General features: G+C 40.5%; 1 protein-coding gene across 1 annotated transcript in view; it reads left to right on the top strand.

Moving 5' to 3' along the window:
- Positions 1 to 16,395, top strand: part of fam20cb (FAM20C golgi associated secretory pathway kinase b) — a 50,536-nt gene extending 34,141 nt beyond the window's left edge. The window contains exons 4-10 of the mRNA XM_035406153.1: positions 3,371 to 3,463; positions 6,608 to 6,723; positions 7,251 to 7,431; positions 9,098 to 9,207; positions 9,522 to 9,603; positions 10,757 to 10,816; positions 11,521 to 16,395. Coding sequence (XP_035262044.1) covers positions 3,371 to 3,463; positions 6,608 to 6,723; positions 7,251 to 7,431; positions 9,098 to 9,207; positions 9,522 to 9,603; positions 10,757 to 10,816; positions 11,521 to 11,776 — 898 coding nt within the window. The 3' untranslated portion in view covers positions 11,777 to 16,395. The remainder of the gene's footprint in view (positions 1 to 3,370; positions 3,464 to 6,607; positions 6,724 to 7,250; positions 7,432 to 9,097; positions 9,208 to 9,521; positions 9,604 to 10,756; positions 10,817 to 11,520) is intronic.
- The last annotated feature ends 1,779 nt before the right edge of the window (positions 16,396 to 18,174 follow it).

Below are 18,174 nucleotides of genomic sequence, written 5' to 3'. Positions count from 1 at the left end.
AGTAACCTGACAGAATAAGGTATAAACTGCTTTGACCATGAATAAACAATGTTTACACTTCTATTGTTGTGTAGCCGTAAATGTGCAGTTTAACCTCACAGCCTCGGATTGAATCTGAACAGCGCCAGTGCCGGCTGTGGTCGGTAGGTCCATAAGATGCGCGCAATTACAGATTGTGTCACCCAGGGTATTGGATGGTTTCATTTCCTTACTCTCTAGTGACCCCCACTGGTCAATTAGGGTACCCATACGCTACAAATCAAAGCCTCATATAACAGGTCTTCCTCTGACTCCACTCTGTGAGCTTAGCTGTAGTCTGTGGCATTACAAGAAGTAGTAATGACCCCATGTGCTTCGCAGGAGAACCGTAAATGTCTGTACTCTCCCGAGTTGCCTGTGGGGTCCATGCGTGTACATAGCGTTTGCAGATTGGACATCTCAAATGTGGATGGGAATTTGATATATGCAGCCCTGTGTTGGGTGCCAAAAATTATGAAGAATAAAAGAGAGTAGTTTAAGAAGGTGATGGGTCCTGTGCTCGATCAAGACTTATGCTGAAGAATGGATGCTGGCATCCAAAATCCCAGGGTACCAACTTGTCATTCCCCCTGCTACTATGATTTTTTCCAACTGCTTTAAAATCCTGTATATTTACATTTTAAGGGTTAGAGTATTTATCCTTGATATTTTATGCATTGAATGGTATTGTGCCGGGAATCAAGAGCACAGTGAAAGTGCAGGCACAGATCTGTTCTGCTGATGGATGTATTATTAGATTTTCTGATATGTTCAGTGAGTTCATTGTATTGTCTGGAAAGCCAGTGCTAGGCCTATATCTTTTTTTATTCCCTTCCTTGCGATAATATAACCCATACACTGTAGAATCTTACAATACAGGAAATTGAATGGACCGTAACAATAATGGTAAATTTAAAGTCAGGTTTGTCACAAAAAGCTAAGCTAATGTATTGCATTTATGGCAGACCCCTGTAGCAAAGCTGGCAGGAAGGAGAGGCTGTGAGCTCCTCAAGCCTGGGAGGGAAGAGGAGGTGGGGAAACGCTGAATAAAGTGGCTTGCTGCCGGATGCCATGCAGAGCCTTTAATGATTGGTGCATATGTCCATTTCACAGCCATGGGTGGGAGGAACAACAGCTGAAGACTGTTGGCTGAATGCTTTGCACTGCCAAGATTAGAATCTGTTTCCATTTTAGCCCTGGCCAGCTCCGCTACCTTCTTTACCCTCATCTTAGATCATGTGATAAACTGATAAAATGATAACAGCAAATAGAATCAGAACAGAACCCCCCTCCCTTCCCAGGAAAACAAAAAAAAAAGCAAAAGACATTTTTATCATGCAGACTGCTCGAAATGAGTGGTTCACAAACAAAAAACACAAAGATAAATCTGGGGCTAATTAGATTTCTGCCACAACTCGGAAATGGTTCTGAGATTTCCAGCATACTGTTCTCCTCTCACACCATCTGTGAGACACTGCGCCGCTATTGATATACAGCAGGAGATCCAAAGCCAAATTATGGGTTATGTGAAAATGTGTAGTAATTATGGATTATGGATTTGTCATCTGTCATGTGGGCATAAAGGCGCTCGGGCAACGCCCATGTGACTGCAGCGCGTGCGCTCGAGCCGTTTCATGCTTACATCCTCTGTAGCCCAGCGCTTGAGAGCTCAATTTTCTCCTCCGCGAAAGCTGTGCCTGAGGACGCCCGTGCAGGAAAAAGCAGACAGTGCAGTCTACCACTTCCTTATGACAGGCAGAGGTGTCTTCCGTCAGGCAGTGCGTGCTGTGAACCCAGTGTAATGAGAAACGGTCGGCTCCTGTGGATTTTCCACAACGAAATCCAATGAAGAAATAGCAGTGAAAGCATCAGTCACAAAATACATCATTTTCTACCCATTTGAAAATCACAAATGGTATTTTTTTATTGCATATATTTCCATAATATAATAAAATGCTGTAAAAGCAGAAAAACAGCCAAATTGGTAGGAATAACTTACCCGCGCTCGTCAGTGATTAGCTTTTCTTCGATATCGGCTTTATTTTCCAGTGTCATTTTGTTCATTTGTAGTTTATTATAGCTCTCCCATCAGGGAGCCAGTGAGGATTGAATGTGAGTTTCCCACACAGTGGGAGAGATCAATACCACTTTCCGTAAAGGTCCAGAACTGTTAGCGAGGCAGTAGAGAACCTTCACATTGTGGCGTCACTAGCCTCAGACTTGCATGGTACACTGCCCCATCTTAGCAGCAGTGAGGGCTCACACTGTGACCCCCCAGGGGGACACACACAGGCACTGTATTACTTCTGACACCAATATAACGTCTCAGAGGGGAGGCTGCAAGGTTTAAACTCGGGTCTCCTGACCTTACACTAGACAGTGTAGTTAAAAGTTTGGGAGCAGACAACACAGCACCTACAGTATGCATCACTCTGGGTAATACATGGTATCCAGTTTCGCACCAGAGTGCATGGAATAAGGTGGGGAAGGAGGGATTTTTTAAATCAGTCAATTAGGCGGTCTGGTTTTGAGCAGGACTGGGACTGTCTGCAGGGATGTATGGCTATAAACCTGCAAAATGTGTATTATGGGTGACTGTGATCATTGGTATGTGAGTTTAACCTCGTCTCTCATTCAAAGAACGCATCTCCTGCCACCCAGGATCCTCACCAAGTTAAACATTGGTTTAATTTGGTCAGGATGGCATCATACCCCCCTTTTCTGGCCTAACAAGATCACTTCCTGTGGAGATATGTTTTTTGTAGTATATCTACCCTTTCCATGTTTTAACCAACCATATGCCTGCTTAAAACTCAGTAATTAACTTAGAGGACACAGCACTGTGATGCATGGGTCTTGGATATGATCCATCATCTTTACTGTCGTGGAAATTCTAATTGCTGTGTGATGATGTGCCCTAAAGTTGCTGGCTTGAGGGTGTGATGGAGTACCCATTGGAATTGATGCCGCAAACATGAAAAAAGCAACGTGATTTGCTGTGATGGGTCAATTTGCAGATCTTGTAGTTCCACGGCAAAATAGTATACTTACAAGTATTTGACTTTTGAAAAGTCTGAAAGTCAAAAGATTTTTTATCCCCCGAGAAAGCCTGTATTCCCACAGGAGCTGCCAGTGAAAATGACAGTGTGCTGCAGACATCCACGGAGGATCAAAGCCCTACAGAAACAGGGCCTGGATGCTGTTTTAACAAATCATCAGTCTCCCTCCACAACCTTCTGTACAATTTTACAAGCCCAGCTGTGGTTTCTGAAGCAACAAACTATCTCGGGCTATTGGTGGTATCTTTATTTATCAGAGGTATTAACGTTATGACTTCACTTGTGTCTTCCAGGCAAACGAGGGAGCAAGAGACACCGCCGGACTTCTTCTACTTCTCCGATTTTGAGAGGCACAATGCGGAAATTGCGGCCTTTCATCTGGATAGGTAAATGCCACACCTGGACCTTTAAATGCCAGCTGAAATGCTAAGCATGCTCCCGCGTGTGTGTCTCTATCGGTGGCACAGATAGTTTGTTTTAAAAGAGGCGTCCTGTGCGCTCGCCACAAAAGATGCTAATCACAAGGACGCGGTGACAGTGGAGCTTTGTGAATGAGCGATGTCTCCCTGCCACCGGCTGCACTTTCAACAATGACTGAGGAGTCTCTGTGCCTCGGCTGCGTGCTATCGCATTTTACAGGGCTCCAGAGCGCAAGCCTTTGCCAAAATCTGGAATTTGCTTAATTAAAATGATCATTATTAGGTTTTGATAAAATGTAATCGTATCAACTGCGTAATTATCCCCCTCAGTACCTTTCAGACGTAGATGTGTTTGGATTGAAACCTGAAATGAGGAGACAACAAGATCCCTAATCTTATATATGCATAGAAACACCTTGCACAACTCAAACCATGCTTTCCAACACAAGCTTTTATGCGCCCATCTTTCACAAATTACAGCCTTGAGCCTGGCAGCACCCAATTCCACAGTTAAAAAGTCCTCACAAAGTAGTGGCTTGAAAGTGCGTGATACAGCGGTGGTCCAGATCTGTGCTGAGGACTTCTTTGCCGCAGATAAAACTGTCTTGGAAAACTGATGGTTTCATAACCGGGCCCTGTTAGTACAGTCTGTGCACGTCCGCTGCTGTCATTATCTCACTGTCTCTATCAGTAGTTCTGTGAAGATTGCATCACTTTTTTCAGCGAGCGTCAGCACTGGCCCCCTCTGGCCCGGGAGCGGACGGCCGTGTCAGTGCACAGGCCCGTTCTGCTCAGGCACGGTGTCGCCGTACACAGGCCGCGCAGGCCGCGCAGACCGCGCAGGCCTCTCCCTCAGCTGCACATCTGGCGCTGTGAAACGTCCAGTCAGCGGTAAAGCAGGCATGTGTGTGGGAAGAGGGAGGAAGCCGAAAGCATGCTAGGCCCCGCAGTGTTTCTAAATATAAGACGGCCTGGGTTACCCAAAAGAACAGGTTTTATTTCTGTTATAAATTAAATCCCCATCACTGGGTATGCAGAGGCCTCCGGGTCCTGCCGAGGCCACAGTAATCCTGGCTTCTTAACAATATTTGGCACACCATTAATTATCTGATTGGATTAAAAGGGAAACAGTTTTAGAATGGCGGTTTCCCGGTGACTTGAACAAAGAGAAGACGTGGGAGCGTGGGGGGAGGAAGAAAGTGATGAATGGGGAAGCGAAGCCAGCGCTTTTTTACACGTTTCCACTCCGCTGCCTCTAACCTCCAAATGCCACCTCAGAGAGCCTTATTATAACTGACTGGAAGTGGGCTCAACACAACGCCTCTTTGTCATTGGCATCAACATGACTACGCAATTTGTTGTCCCGAGAGTTTTCATCTCGGCACTTCCAGCCCCAGCCCTTGGCTGCGTCCGTTTAGGTAGTTTCCAGGATTGGTCTTTAAAGGAGGCGTTCCGTGGGAACGCGCTGAGAGAATGGCAGCACAGGCACAAAATGAGCGGGTGGCACGCACAGTGGATGGTCATGGCGACACTCACCGTAGCAACGGAGAGGCCTGCTCCACCCCTGCTAGCTCATTTAAGCTCAGCGGGGCCGGGCTCAGTGCGATATCATAAATTCATGAATTATTTATACGATTGTGTCTGCAGGACGGAACATGTATATGGGTTCAGGGACAAACATGGGTACCTTGCATCCGAGGGACTGTTCATTGTCCTGCATTAGTGCAGTAAAATTGTTTATTAACAGGCTTGTTTTCCCTTTTATTTTTTTCAGCACTGTTTGAGTTTTGAACAACCATGGTTATTCCTTCTTGCACCATGAGTCAGTGTGTGACACCCCTGTCCGATCTGTGTGTCTGTGCAATGAAAACACCATCTCTAGTCTGCCACTTCTTGCAGCGCTTAAGTGTGAAATTATTTTCATGATAGATTGTAAAATAAAAGTCTAGCATTGCAGCTTTGATTTAAACACAAGCTGACCGTGCACAGCATTGTTACTTTGGTCAGAGCTCCCTCTCGTGGTAACTTTAAACTATTACATTAGATCCTCATTCTTCCACCATTGGACAGGAAAGCGTTTTATCGCAGTGTAAGAGGAATAAAAATGTATTTTCAATTAATGTTGAAAATGCATATGATCCAGGCACAGGATATTTTTGAAATACAAAACAGTTAGGACTGCCTAGGCAAAAAAAGTCCAGGGAAAACAGGCTTACTTTGTATAGCTGCAAAGGAGGAATGCATTTGCTTTCATTTTTATTTGGCACACAATGAGGATAAACACAACCATCTGTTTTTTAAAAGGATGCAGTCACAGTATGGGCTTCATTAAATTAGGATGCCATTCACTAAGCATACGTTCTTAAAAATAAAACACATTTAGGTTCAAACATGCCTTCTCTCATGAACCAACATCAAGAGAAGAGCCATCTAAGAGGGGAAAAGCCACTAGTAGCTCCTTTATCATGCGTAATTGGTGGATAGGCCAAGATTTACTGTCATTGCAGTCTCTGTCCAAGCCTAGTTCAGTATGCAATTTTATCATTACATGCCTAATGAGAGAGTTCTGTAAATAAAGGGAAACTCCAGTGATCTAAGCTCTGGTACACTGGCCCAGCTCCCACTCTCTTTCCTAATAGCACACATGGGTAGCATGTGGGAAGGAAACAGTTTAAGATTTGGGGTTTCCGTATTATTTAAAGTAAGATAACTCTATGTTCTCACAAGCCCGAGTGCAATTCTTGGTAATAGTGCAAATACTTCTGTGGCAGTGATGAAATTCAGAGCAGCACCAATGAGAGCTGGCCGCTGTACTGGCTGGGAAGCCTGAGGGAATCTGGGAAATGTGGAGCCTGTGTGTCAGGGTGCTCCTCGGAGCGAATCTGGGGATTTGAAGTCAATCTCTGTGCTTTAACACTTAACATAGGGAAACCACTAGAATCCCTGGCCTTATCTTTGGCACTGGCCTGAAAATACTGGAATAGAGTCAGAAGTGGCAGACGTGTTGACTGCTGATATTTTAGGCTGTGTGCACAATGATAAATCTATCATGGCCTCGTGCAGTGAGCGGTTCTTCTTCTATACCAAGCATGTGGGCCTCGATTTTCACAGGATCCTGGATTTTCGGAGAGTGCCCCCAGTGGCTGGAAGGTTGGTCAACATGACGAAGGAGATCCGGGATGTAACCCGAGACAAGAAGCTGTGGAGGACATTTTTCGTCTCCCCAGGTGCAAACTGGCTCAGGAGTTTACTCTCTCTGTCATGGTTGCGGGTGGGAGGGGCTAAGGGTTTGGAGACTGGGTGCATGGTGAATAATTGAAATGTCAGGCTCAGTGTTAAATGCTCCTCTGTGGCACAAATAATAAAAATGGCCAAATGGCTTTGTGAGGGGTCTTTACTCTGATGTCAGCTGCGTGAATTATAATAGCAGAGGGAGCGATGGCAATGGAAAGAACCAGATCTGTTTTGACAAGGCCAAAGTGCATAACTCCCTCTGAAGACATGCAGAGATTTGTCAGGCCACTCTTTAAGATATACAGCTGTGAGCAGCTGTAAGGATGGAAAAGAAAAGCCAGGGCCTAAAATAGAAGTCCTGGCAAGCCATATGCATTTTTTAGTTTTGTTCCAGTTTTTTATGTATCTTGTTTTGTTCTCTCGGGGCAAGATGAACAGGATTGGCCGTGTGGGTGCAAAGCTGATTGTGAATGTTATGAGGAACCTTGCAAATCATATTTTACCTTATCCCTCCCTACAGCCAACAATATCTGCTTCTATGGGGAGTGCTCTTACTACTGCTCCACAGAGCATGCTCTGTGTGGGAAGCCAGATCAGATCGAAGGTTCCCTGGCCGCTTTTCTCCCGGACCTGGCCCTGGCCAAGCGCAAGACCTGGAGGAACCCCTGGCGCCGCTCGTACCACAAGCGCAAGAAAGCAGAGTAAGGACTCTATAACACAGCTGGCTGAATTATTATAAGCTGCAATGAAGCAACTGTGCGGGTAAAGTTATGTCTACAGAATACTGCGCATTGGGTTGATGCTGAAGGACAGTGCATATGCTGAGCGGAGGCCGTGCCTTTTTTTGCACAGGACTAAACTTGTCACGGTTCCAGTGTCAGTCAAACTGGGGTTATTACAGAGAGGAATGGAAACCTGAAAGGGCCTCAGAAAGGTGTTTAAATAGCATGGCTCATGTGCATGTGTACATATATACCATGTCCTTCCCTCTTCTTTATGTGCTTTTTTATTAGATAAGAAAAATCTCTCTTATCCGTTATCATAGAAGACCAGAAGGAAGCTGCATTTAGCCCTGTGCTACAGCTGACAAAATAAATAGTTGGCTAGTTGTGTGGTAGCATCATGTGATCAGACCACAGCAGCTAAAACCTTCAATTGCAGCCATAAATTGGAGCCATTGACTATGAATGCCTAAGTCTTAAGTGTAATTATATGGGTGAATGATAAATTCAAATTTCATCTTCTTTTGGTTGATATATCAAGAGTTGGCATATTTTAATTCCATTCTTACATTTCAGAATTATATGTCCACACACTATTTTAGTCCACTTATTTTGCAGAAGAACTAAAAACAATTACTTCGGGCTTTGGCCTTATTTGTAAAATGTTATTCATTGAAATGCATTGAGTGATACTTTTATACTGTATCTTATGAAAAACATACCCCTAAAACGAACTCCACTTTATCCTTATTTTTAACCTTCTCCATCCATTCATGCGTTTCCATCTGCTGCCTCCTCTTGGAATGTCCTTCATTTGTTCTTACCTTGGTCAATGATCTTTTCATTCCTATGAATATTTATGGAAACAGTCAAAATGCAAATACATACTGTGGCCAAATTCCATAAACGGCAGTTTCATCTCTGACCAGTACAAAACTATGAACCAGAAGAAAATAGTGAATCAGTCTTTTTTTTTGAGCTGGCAGTATCCTTGCGGTTAGAGTAATTCCCTAAGCTTTTTCAGCATAAATGATGACTAGGATGACCAGGAGATGCAAGAGTCAAGAAAAAATAGAGAAAAGGAAAACCATTTGTGATTGAAGAGGCCGCTCACAGAATAATACATTCACATCCCAAATATGTGTGGCTCCCATATGCCTCTCTACACCTTGTTTGATCTCAGAAGATACTGCTGCAGCCCACAGAACTCTGTCGTGCAATAATCCTCTCCTCAGCAGGGCAGAAGATGGAATTATGGGGCTTTGCGGCAATGACAGTTTGTTCAGACAGAGAGCCACTCTGAGCCACAGGGCCATCCCATCTCTGAGCTGCATTATAAAGTGGCTCAGCCTCCTATGGCCAGGGGATGGCGTGTATTTTATGATGACATATAAATGGCTCTCAGAACTCTAGAATGTCGATACTGGTGTAGTTGCAGAAAAAGGTTGACGGGGAATATTTAAAGTAACTGTAATTTGGCCTTCTGTGATTTTATTGTGGTAATTATTGAAGTATCCATTCCTTTCCCTATGGGATTGCTACTACTATATTTAATTTGTACTATAAATGTGGGCAAGTATGTCACCATGGTAGAGGTCTTTTATTTCCAGTCTGACCACGTTGTGTTTCCTGTGTCCGTTGACAGGTGGGAAGTTGACCCTGATTACTGTGAAGAGGTCAAGCAGACACCGCCCTATGACAGTGGCTCACGTCTCCTGGACATCATGGATATGACCATTTTTGACTTCCTGATGGGTGAGATGCACAGATAACTCCATTGAAAAAACCCTCTATCCCGTATACCCACTCTGGTTTGTCTTTTAATTGGTCAAGAAGTGATACAGTGTGCAGCAAGAAAGTAATCTCATTGGCAACTACACCACGGTCAAAACCAACATTTTCTGAAATATCTGTATCAATTTTTATTGTTATTATTTTTTTGCTGCAATGTCCCTGGAATCACTGTGGTCGATCTCAGATATATGGTTACATATGTCATCATTTCAGTGTAACTTCCTGTGCTCTGTTTTAAAACCTATACCTACATCTGACTTGTTTTCCCCTCTCAGGAAATATGGATCGTCATCATTACGAGACATTTGAGAAGTTTGGAAATGAGACCTTTATTATCCATCTGGATAATGGCAGAGGGTGAGGAAGTGTTTACTTATCTTGTGTCTTAAATGAGAACTTTGTAAGAGAAATACTCAAATAGTAGCGTACATATAAACCAAGGAAAACACTGACACATAGAGATATTATGAAAACAATATTCTACCATGCATTTGCACACACAGCATAAAACCTTCCCAGTTTTCCAAGAGCTCTAGTATCAATTATATCCAGGTGTGAACCGTGCCATACTTTTGTTTTAAAAAATTGTGTCCTTGCTTTTTCACTTGCCCCGGTCCCCTCATCTGAGGAAGACGTAATGTAGCACACCACAAGCAGTGTTAGGAACGGTGTGTGGTGTTTCATTTTTTGTTTTGTTTTTTTCTGGTTTAATTTCCATGTTCACCAACAACACTCCGACAGTTAATTTAATTAACATCATATGATGTTAATGATGTTGCTATACGGGTACAGCCACGAAAAAGTTTTTGCCACCTTCCTGATTTTCTCTGTTATTGTATACGTGTCACACTGAATGGTTTCAGAATGTAATGTTAGACAAAGGGAAACACAAAACATTTTCTTTTTAAATTTTGTTTATTTAATGAAACGAGTTATCAAACACCCATTTTACCCACGGCATGGCACTGTATGTTATGTCCAATATTACCGGTTTATTTCTGTAACTCAGCAAATTTACTTGCAGCACGGAAAACACACCAAGGGGGCAGTGTTGCAAGTATATATGGCTAGCAGTTATCCTTATGTGTGAGTTATTTGGTTATTTTTTGCTGGGAGGATAGCCTGCTGTGGATACTGATCACATTTTTTAATTTTAGTTTGGTGGGCACAGTTTTGTATATAAAATACACATTTGCACTTTTTTTCCACATCTACCACACCTCATCCAGTAGCACATCCCTACCCGGTGGTGGTGTATTTGCAAATTGTCAGGGTTTAGCTCATATTGAAGGAGTTAGATGGTGGCACATGGGAGCACACAATGCATCAGACAGATTATTTTTTTGTCCCCGTATGGAACATGTGGTAAAGGTCTTTGGTAGATTGCTACCTCATGTAGTTAATGTGTCAGCCTCAACTCAAGGGTTTTTGTTGTATGAACAATTGATAATTTAGTTGTCAATAGTGTACATTGTGTGCAATAACATAATTTCCTCTTTAACTATTTCAGGTTTGGAAAGCATTCCCACGATGAGCTCTCAATTCTTGTGCCTTTAAGCCAATGTTGCCGGTAAGTCAATCATCCATTCTCATTTTTTGTTTAAAAAAAAAAAATTTTAAGAAAAAAAATGGCTTGCTTTGATATATTTTATATATTTTACCATTTAAAATGTATCCAGATGGCAGATTTCATAGTGTTTCATAAATAGCTCTCTGAAAAGTATTTGGAACAGTTTGGGGAAGGCCCTTCCCTGTTTCAGCATGATTTTTCCCCTGAGCACACAGCAAGGTCCATGTAGAAATGCTTTTGTCAAGAACGGTGTGGAAGAGCTTGACTGGCCTGCGCAGAGTCCTGAACTCAACCCCACCAAACTCCTTTGAGATCAATTGGAAAGCCAACTGTGAGCCAGGCCTAATCGCCCAATCAGTGCCCGGCCTCACTAATGCTCTTCTGGCTGAATGGAAGCAAATCCCTGCAGCAATGCTCCAACATCTAGCATAAAACCTTCCCAGATGAGTGGAGGTTGTTATAGCAGAAAAGGGTGGACCAACTCCATATTAATGGCCATAATTTTGGATGAGATTTTGGATGTCAGGTGTCCGTAGTTTCATATTTTCTCCTAGATTAACCATAGGTGCACTTTAGGTGTAGGTGTGTTAAACAAGTGCAAATATACAACAACTATCTGTACTAAAGACAAAATATTATTTGAAACTGAGAGGGTTAAAATAAGCCCTATCACATATCACATACTGACCATTCTTCCCCCACAGAGTGAAGAAGTCGACACATCTGAGACTGCAGCTGCTGGCCAAGGAGGAGTACAAGCTGAGCGCTCTGATGGCGGAGTCCCTGCTGAAGGACAGGCTCACCCCCGTCCTCATCCAGCCTCACCTGGAGGCCATGGACCGTCGCCTGCGCCTGGTCCTCAAGGTGCTGTCTGACTGCATCGAGAAGGAGGGCTACGTCAACGTGGTGGAGGACGACCAGGATGAGGAGAGCACTCACACGGCCCCCAGCAGGAGGTAGTAGGCCTCAAAAAGGGGAGAGAAAACCTCCCGCCTGCTCAAAACACACCATGGAAGTCTTGCAAGAGACGCTTATTTATGCTACTTTTTGAATTCAATGAATTCCAAGACTCCTTTATTCCGCTATCACCTGTGTAGGTGTGTTTATATGCTGTAGTCATACGTGCAGATATATAAGCATGCATAAATGAGGTGATAGACATGGTCTTATTAAATAAAAAAAGTTTTATTGCTTATATTTGACGGTACATACAAGGAAGAAGAACCAATTTCTTTTCTGTTGTCAGTCTTGTTTGATCTTGTCTTTTTTTCCTTGTTTTTCTTTGTTTTTTTCAGGTTTTGGAGTGCCGGTTTGCTCCAAAATCATTTTTTTCCTGTCAACATTAATTGCCCTGAAGTTATTTATTGTGTTGCATATTTATTTGATTTGAAAAGTCACCATTTTTATCCATTTCTTTACACTGACAAAACTGGTTACGCTGATAGATCTTGTCAAGGGAAGTTTCAGTGTACAGAAGCAGAGGGGGAGGGGTGACACTGCCTTCATACTGTATATACTGCAGAGACTGAAAAGGCAGCCATTTCTTTATATATGCCGTACTGCTAATTTTGTTTCAAATTACCCTCTTAGAACAAACAGTATTTGTTATTTAATGAGGCAGGGAGCTTTAAACCTGAAACTATTGAATTTGCCCATGATCCTCATAGTACATTCCTAGTCAACTATGCCCTCATTTCTTAGATTAAATCATATGTAATATCTAGATTTTGAAATCAAATCAGCATTTTCTTTTCAGAAAAATAACCACAAAATGTCATTACTAGTTAGTGTTTATTATTGCTATCATATCAGGAGTATTAACTATCTAGTTAGGTTAAAAAGCAGCATTAAATCTCACTATCTTAAACCAGAAACAAAGCAAACATTTTATGTGACAAAGCAATACAAAGACATAAAATAATCTTATCCGAATAGTGTGCACAAAGGCAGAAATGGACCATCTTTGTGTTTGACTCGAAACCACACTACTTTTTTCATTATTTGTGATATAATACCCTACTTTCTGCATGGAAGATTCATCATTAAGTGCTTCAGATGTCAGTACAGTTTATATATATTGCAATCACATATTTTGTTCAAAGCTGCATAACTAAGAAGCAGCTATCCCTGAAACTCACCAGTGGCACTTTTCTTGGCAATGAGATATACAGTTCTTTATTCTTTCGCGTGTTGTGATGTAAATAATTCAGACACACTAGAAATGAACAAAACTAGTAAGATTCTGTTTACACATCAAGCGTCATTAAGTGTGTCTCATTCCCTGTCCCGTCCAAAATAATAATAATAATAATAATAATAATAATAATAATAATAATAAAATCAGTTCAAATTAGTGGTACGTTTGATTAACTGTGAACAACTATAAACCTACAGCATGTAAAATCACAGTCTTCATATTCTTTTCACAGTAAAATGTTCAGTGTTAAATCAACTCTTACAGAGTGCATATGGCCCATACTGTGGTCATATGTACTCGGTAGAGTTGAAGCAGCACTGCACATTTTACTGTGTACTGTCTCCTTAAATTCACCATGTTACAATTTATTGATTCGGCAGAAGCTTTTAGCCAAAATGACTTAAAAAAAAGAGACTTTGTTATGCATAAAAAGTGTGTACTGTGGATTTAAGTTAATTGGCCATTCAAACAGAAATAGTGCATCTACTTTTTTAACTTGTTGTTTTCATCTTAAAATACTCTGGTGAAATGTAAGTTAAAGTCAAATATTTCAAGGCAAAAGTGGTTTGATGTATTAAACATCTAGAAGGTCCTTTCAAGGCAGATTTTTATATTTATATTATAATTCAGACAAAACCTTTCCCCAGATTTTATTTTCTCATAGACCAATCCGAGGTGCCTTTCAGAGAGGCAACATTGTGTTCTGCTTTTCATTCAGTGTCAGGCTGTATATCTATAAATATTTCCAGGCTGAATGACATTTTCAAACTTTTAACAGATCTTTATTCAAATTCACTAAAGTGCTAGCCAGGTGCATGCTTTATAGAGGGTTAGTCAAAATGGTTAATCAAGTGCACTTAAAGTGTTCCCAGAAAATACAGGGTGTAAAAATCCAATTGTGGGTCATTTGGTGTTTTGATATGGTCAAAACGCACCTGGTTATGACAAACAGTGATGTATAAGCTCTATTAGGGTTCTGCACATATTGTCACAGCAGTAGCCTCCACTCTGTTGGATGTAAGTGTGTAAGTGTGCTTTCCCATTGCTGCTCAATGAGCACAGTGAGAAAATTGAAAATTTAAGAGATATTTGAACCCAATATGATTTTAGAAGAGTGTGGAGGATGGTAGTAATTCACTGTTGTGCACTTCCATGCACAAACAGGCATGGCCAATGCAGTACCATTATGTGAATTCCCTGCTGAGGAAGAGGGGGAAATCTGAGGGGATGTCAGCTGTGTGAAGATAGCCATTATCAGCAGCACCATCCCTGTGGTGTGCGTTTCATTAAAAACAGATACTTGTGAAGAAATATTTCCCTCACGTATAACATTATCAGTGTACAACTTGTTGATTAAACTTAATCTGGTAGCTATCGATCAGTTTGCAAATGTTGCTATGTACCTTTATGGCCGTAGCTTATGATGAAGGTGATGCAATTATTTGTCAGGTCGCTTGCCTGGTTAACTACTCTCAGTTAAAGTCTCAGTGAATTGACTATTGACTGCCATTGACTATTAGCTACAGTATTTTGCTGTTTTATTGTCCTTACATTGTGCCAATTTAGCATTTATTCCTATCTCTTAAACATTGATTTATCCATGGGGAAAACTGATTTCCAAAAGCCTAGAACAAGGCTCAGTTATATGCTTATGCATATGCTTCTGTGAGATCAGTGCAGAACCCTAATATTGGTGGACTCGATAGGAAATGGTCACTTATAATGCTTTTACAGTATTATCAGTTTTTAACTGAGCTTTAAAACAATCATAACCTTGTGTCATATTAGGCATTTGTTATAAACTGTTGCTGTATTACTTCAAACATGGAAAATATAACAGAGGCTAATGCATTAAAATTTTAAATGAATTGTTTAAATACAAATGTAAGGTGTTTTAAAAATTAAGCCAACTTTAGAAATCAGACTTTTAGAGCAAACAAAATGTCTGTTTACATCTATGAAGTGTGCATCCCTCACCCTTTGTATGTGTTGAATTGTGTCTGACCCTTATGTGAGTAGGTATAAACCAGCAGTTTTAACTCAAGATCAGCACTGTTTAGAGATATTGTGTGGATATGTGCAAGTTTGTCTCAACACTTTGTGAAACGCCTGAATGATGGCAAGGCCTGGATGAAGGCAATATCCTACAGTATTTTCCATGGCCTTTTAAAGACACAAGGACTGCCTGTTTGAATTGTGCGATAGCGTCACCTGGATTGTAAATACCATCATGTTGAATGATCTACTACAGAGTAGCTATTTAGTCAAGGTACCTTATGGAAAGGGAAGGCATTCTTGTATCACGTCCAGTTTACAGGCAATCCCTCTAAGTATAAATTAGACTGTGCCAAGTTACAGGCTCAGCTTTAAGTTTAATTTCCTCCAGACTTGAGTGTCTGTGATAATAGACATACACAATAATCACTGGAAGTTCAGTGTTAAACAGTAACTTGGCTTCTTATTTCCATCTGAAATATTTGGTGCCAGATTCATGCAATGGTACGTATGTTTCTCAACCATTGTTTTACAAATGCATAACAATCGATACATACACTGATATGTTCCACCCTTCTTGAACATAATATATGTCAGATCCATTTCAGAAGAAACCATTTCAAGGTACACATTGTCTCAACATGCTTGTGTTTCATAATATGGCTTTTGTTTCTGAAATTGTATTATTTATTGAAGGCTGAATCAATTTAGATTACAGAGGGAAATTGTTTTTTATTTTATTTTTATTTTTATTTTTTCCTGTATTAATGTTTCTGTTTTATGATGTGTCTGGATGTTGATCTGTTATTGATCAGAAAGATAGGGTGTAAATGTATTTAGTGTCATACAGCAGAGTGCAATGCTAGACTAAATATTTCAATTACATCAGAGAATGAATATTTGAGTAAACCCAGTGCCTGTGCAATTATATGATAGAAATACTTGAATGTTTGGGTTCACTATCAAAACAGAACATTTAAAAATGTTTTTTAACCTAGATTCAGAAAAGACAAAGAGGTAATGAGGGCATGGGATTTAGTCCACCCTCTCCTGGAAATGGTGGCCAAGAGACTACTTAATCTCTCCTTCGGTTTTCATAGTTCAATGTAAATAACTATAAATACTTTGCGAACATAAGAAGCTGTATTTCTGCAGCAATAGGCTCTTTTTTCTTTTTCGCATTGTTTCTGTGGAATTTGTTTGCAACATGTTAAAAGTGCAATAAAACAAAATGGCAAAAAGTGTTGTGTGTTAGGGGTGTGGGGTGCAGATATGGTAGGAATGAGGGTGATCGCAATTCAGCACCTGTAACATTATTACATTTTCAGTAACTATGACTCAGAAGACAATGGCTTGGATTCAGTTAAAGTTTACACAATAACTCTGACAAAGGTTTTTTTTCTTTATAGTTTGGTGAGTTTAGCTAGTACCAAAATCAGTGGTAAGGAATGCACTCACAAAGACAATAGTATTTGGCATTTATTTGTACATGGTATTAAAGGACAGTTGATTGAGTCAACAAAAGCCAGATGAGAAGTGAAATAGCATATTTATAATGCTCTCCTATATGTATTTATATATCAGTGCACAATACACGTGTCTGTTTTATAACTCTTATAACATTTAGAATTTCCCTAACTTAATTTCTGAAAACAGGATAAGCTATCCCTGTTCCTGAAGGAATACAATGGTCCTGTTGACATCCCTGTAAGTCTCAGTTAGTCTGAATAGTCTTGATAAATTAAGGAATCAAGAGCTTATACGGAAGTAATTCACTCCTTGTCAGGCTCCTCGGAGTATCTGTTCACAGCTGCTTTATTGTGCTTTAAACATGTTGCTAGGGAATAATCTTCAAATACATCTCTGGACATATATCAGTCACTGCAATCAGTACTCATTTTCATTCAGCTCATCTCCACAGGAGCTGCAGTGCCTCTTCCAACTAGCATCAGGCTGGAAACATGATTGCCTCCCCTGCCTCTGACTGCTGAGCTCCATGTATCTCACATCACACTGGGAGAGCTGTACACACTGTAAACACACTCCCACTCTGACTTCCCCTTCCACATTCACATGTAGGGCTTGGTAAAAAGGAGGCCCATATACTGAAATTGAAATGTCTTTTGCACTTTTTAAACTATCGAGTACTATTTCCTGAATGAAATGAAGGTGAGGAGAAAACTAAGTTACAGAGGCTTAAATTTGGCAGTTAATGTTAAAGACAGCAGAATGTTGTTTTACTTTAAAAGACTAAAATGGAACCGATATTGTATATGTATTAAACTATGGAAAGGTTAAAGGCCGGCATCCAAAATCAACCAAAGGAAGGGTCAGGTCTTAAAACAGGCAGGATGTATGTCAAAATGCTAAATCATGAGTGTATGTACTTCATGTATATCAAACAACAAATTCATTCTTCAAAGGAGTTTTGTTTCAATACCGATGCTATGATGCAGTATTACATTTAGCCACAAGGTGGCAGAAAAATATAGGAAAACATCAACAATATTTCAAAACACTTAGCCAGGTGTGTGTCTACCTTGACAGAAAATGCACTCTGAACATTGAAGAATCATAATTTTACACTTTTAAATGTTGATTTTCCTTCATATACAAGACAATGCATAATTGAAATACAGTTATATTTTCTAATATGAGAAAATCATGTAGTAGTAATTTAATGGCATATCAGTTTAATCATGCTAGTATTTCAACAGACAGGACAGTGCATATAAATGAATAATAAGCATAAATCAGCCCTTAAATGAACACTATGTGAGACAGGCATCGATAATTGCTGTTGAGCACTAAGGTCATTTTCCTGCATTGGCCCTCATTTGCATTGCCTACTCTAAATTACACATGGCACCATCAAAAGATATATTGCAGTACAAGAGTTCATACACGATAGATTTCCAAATGTATTACTATGAAAGTACATTCAGCAAAAGTAATATGAAACTTATGATTATAATTATTTTTCAGTCAAACAAATAGACAGATTGACCAAACACAGATGACACTCACAAACCAAAAATACATCTATGTCTATTTTTTAAGTAAATAATCATGCCTGTTTCTCCATCACAAAAGCCCATTGGGGGGATACTTTCGAATTGTATAGAATAGGGATTTTCTCCAAAAAAATTAATGTAGAACAACAACG

Source organism: Anguilla anguilla, chromosome 2 (genome assembly GCF_013347855.1).
Source record: "Anguilla anguilla isolate fAngAng1 chromosome 2, fAngAng1.pri, whole genome shotgun sequence".
Classification (NCBI taxonomy): Eukaryota; Metazoa; Chordata; class Actinopteri; order Anguilliformes; family Anguillidae; genus Anguilla; species Anguilla anguilla.
This window is presented reverse-complemented; position numbering and strand designations above follow the sequence as displayed.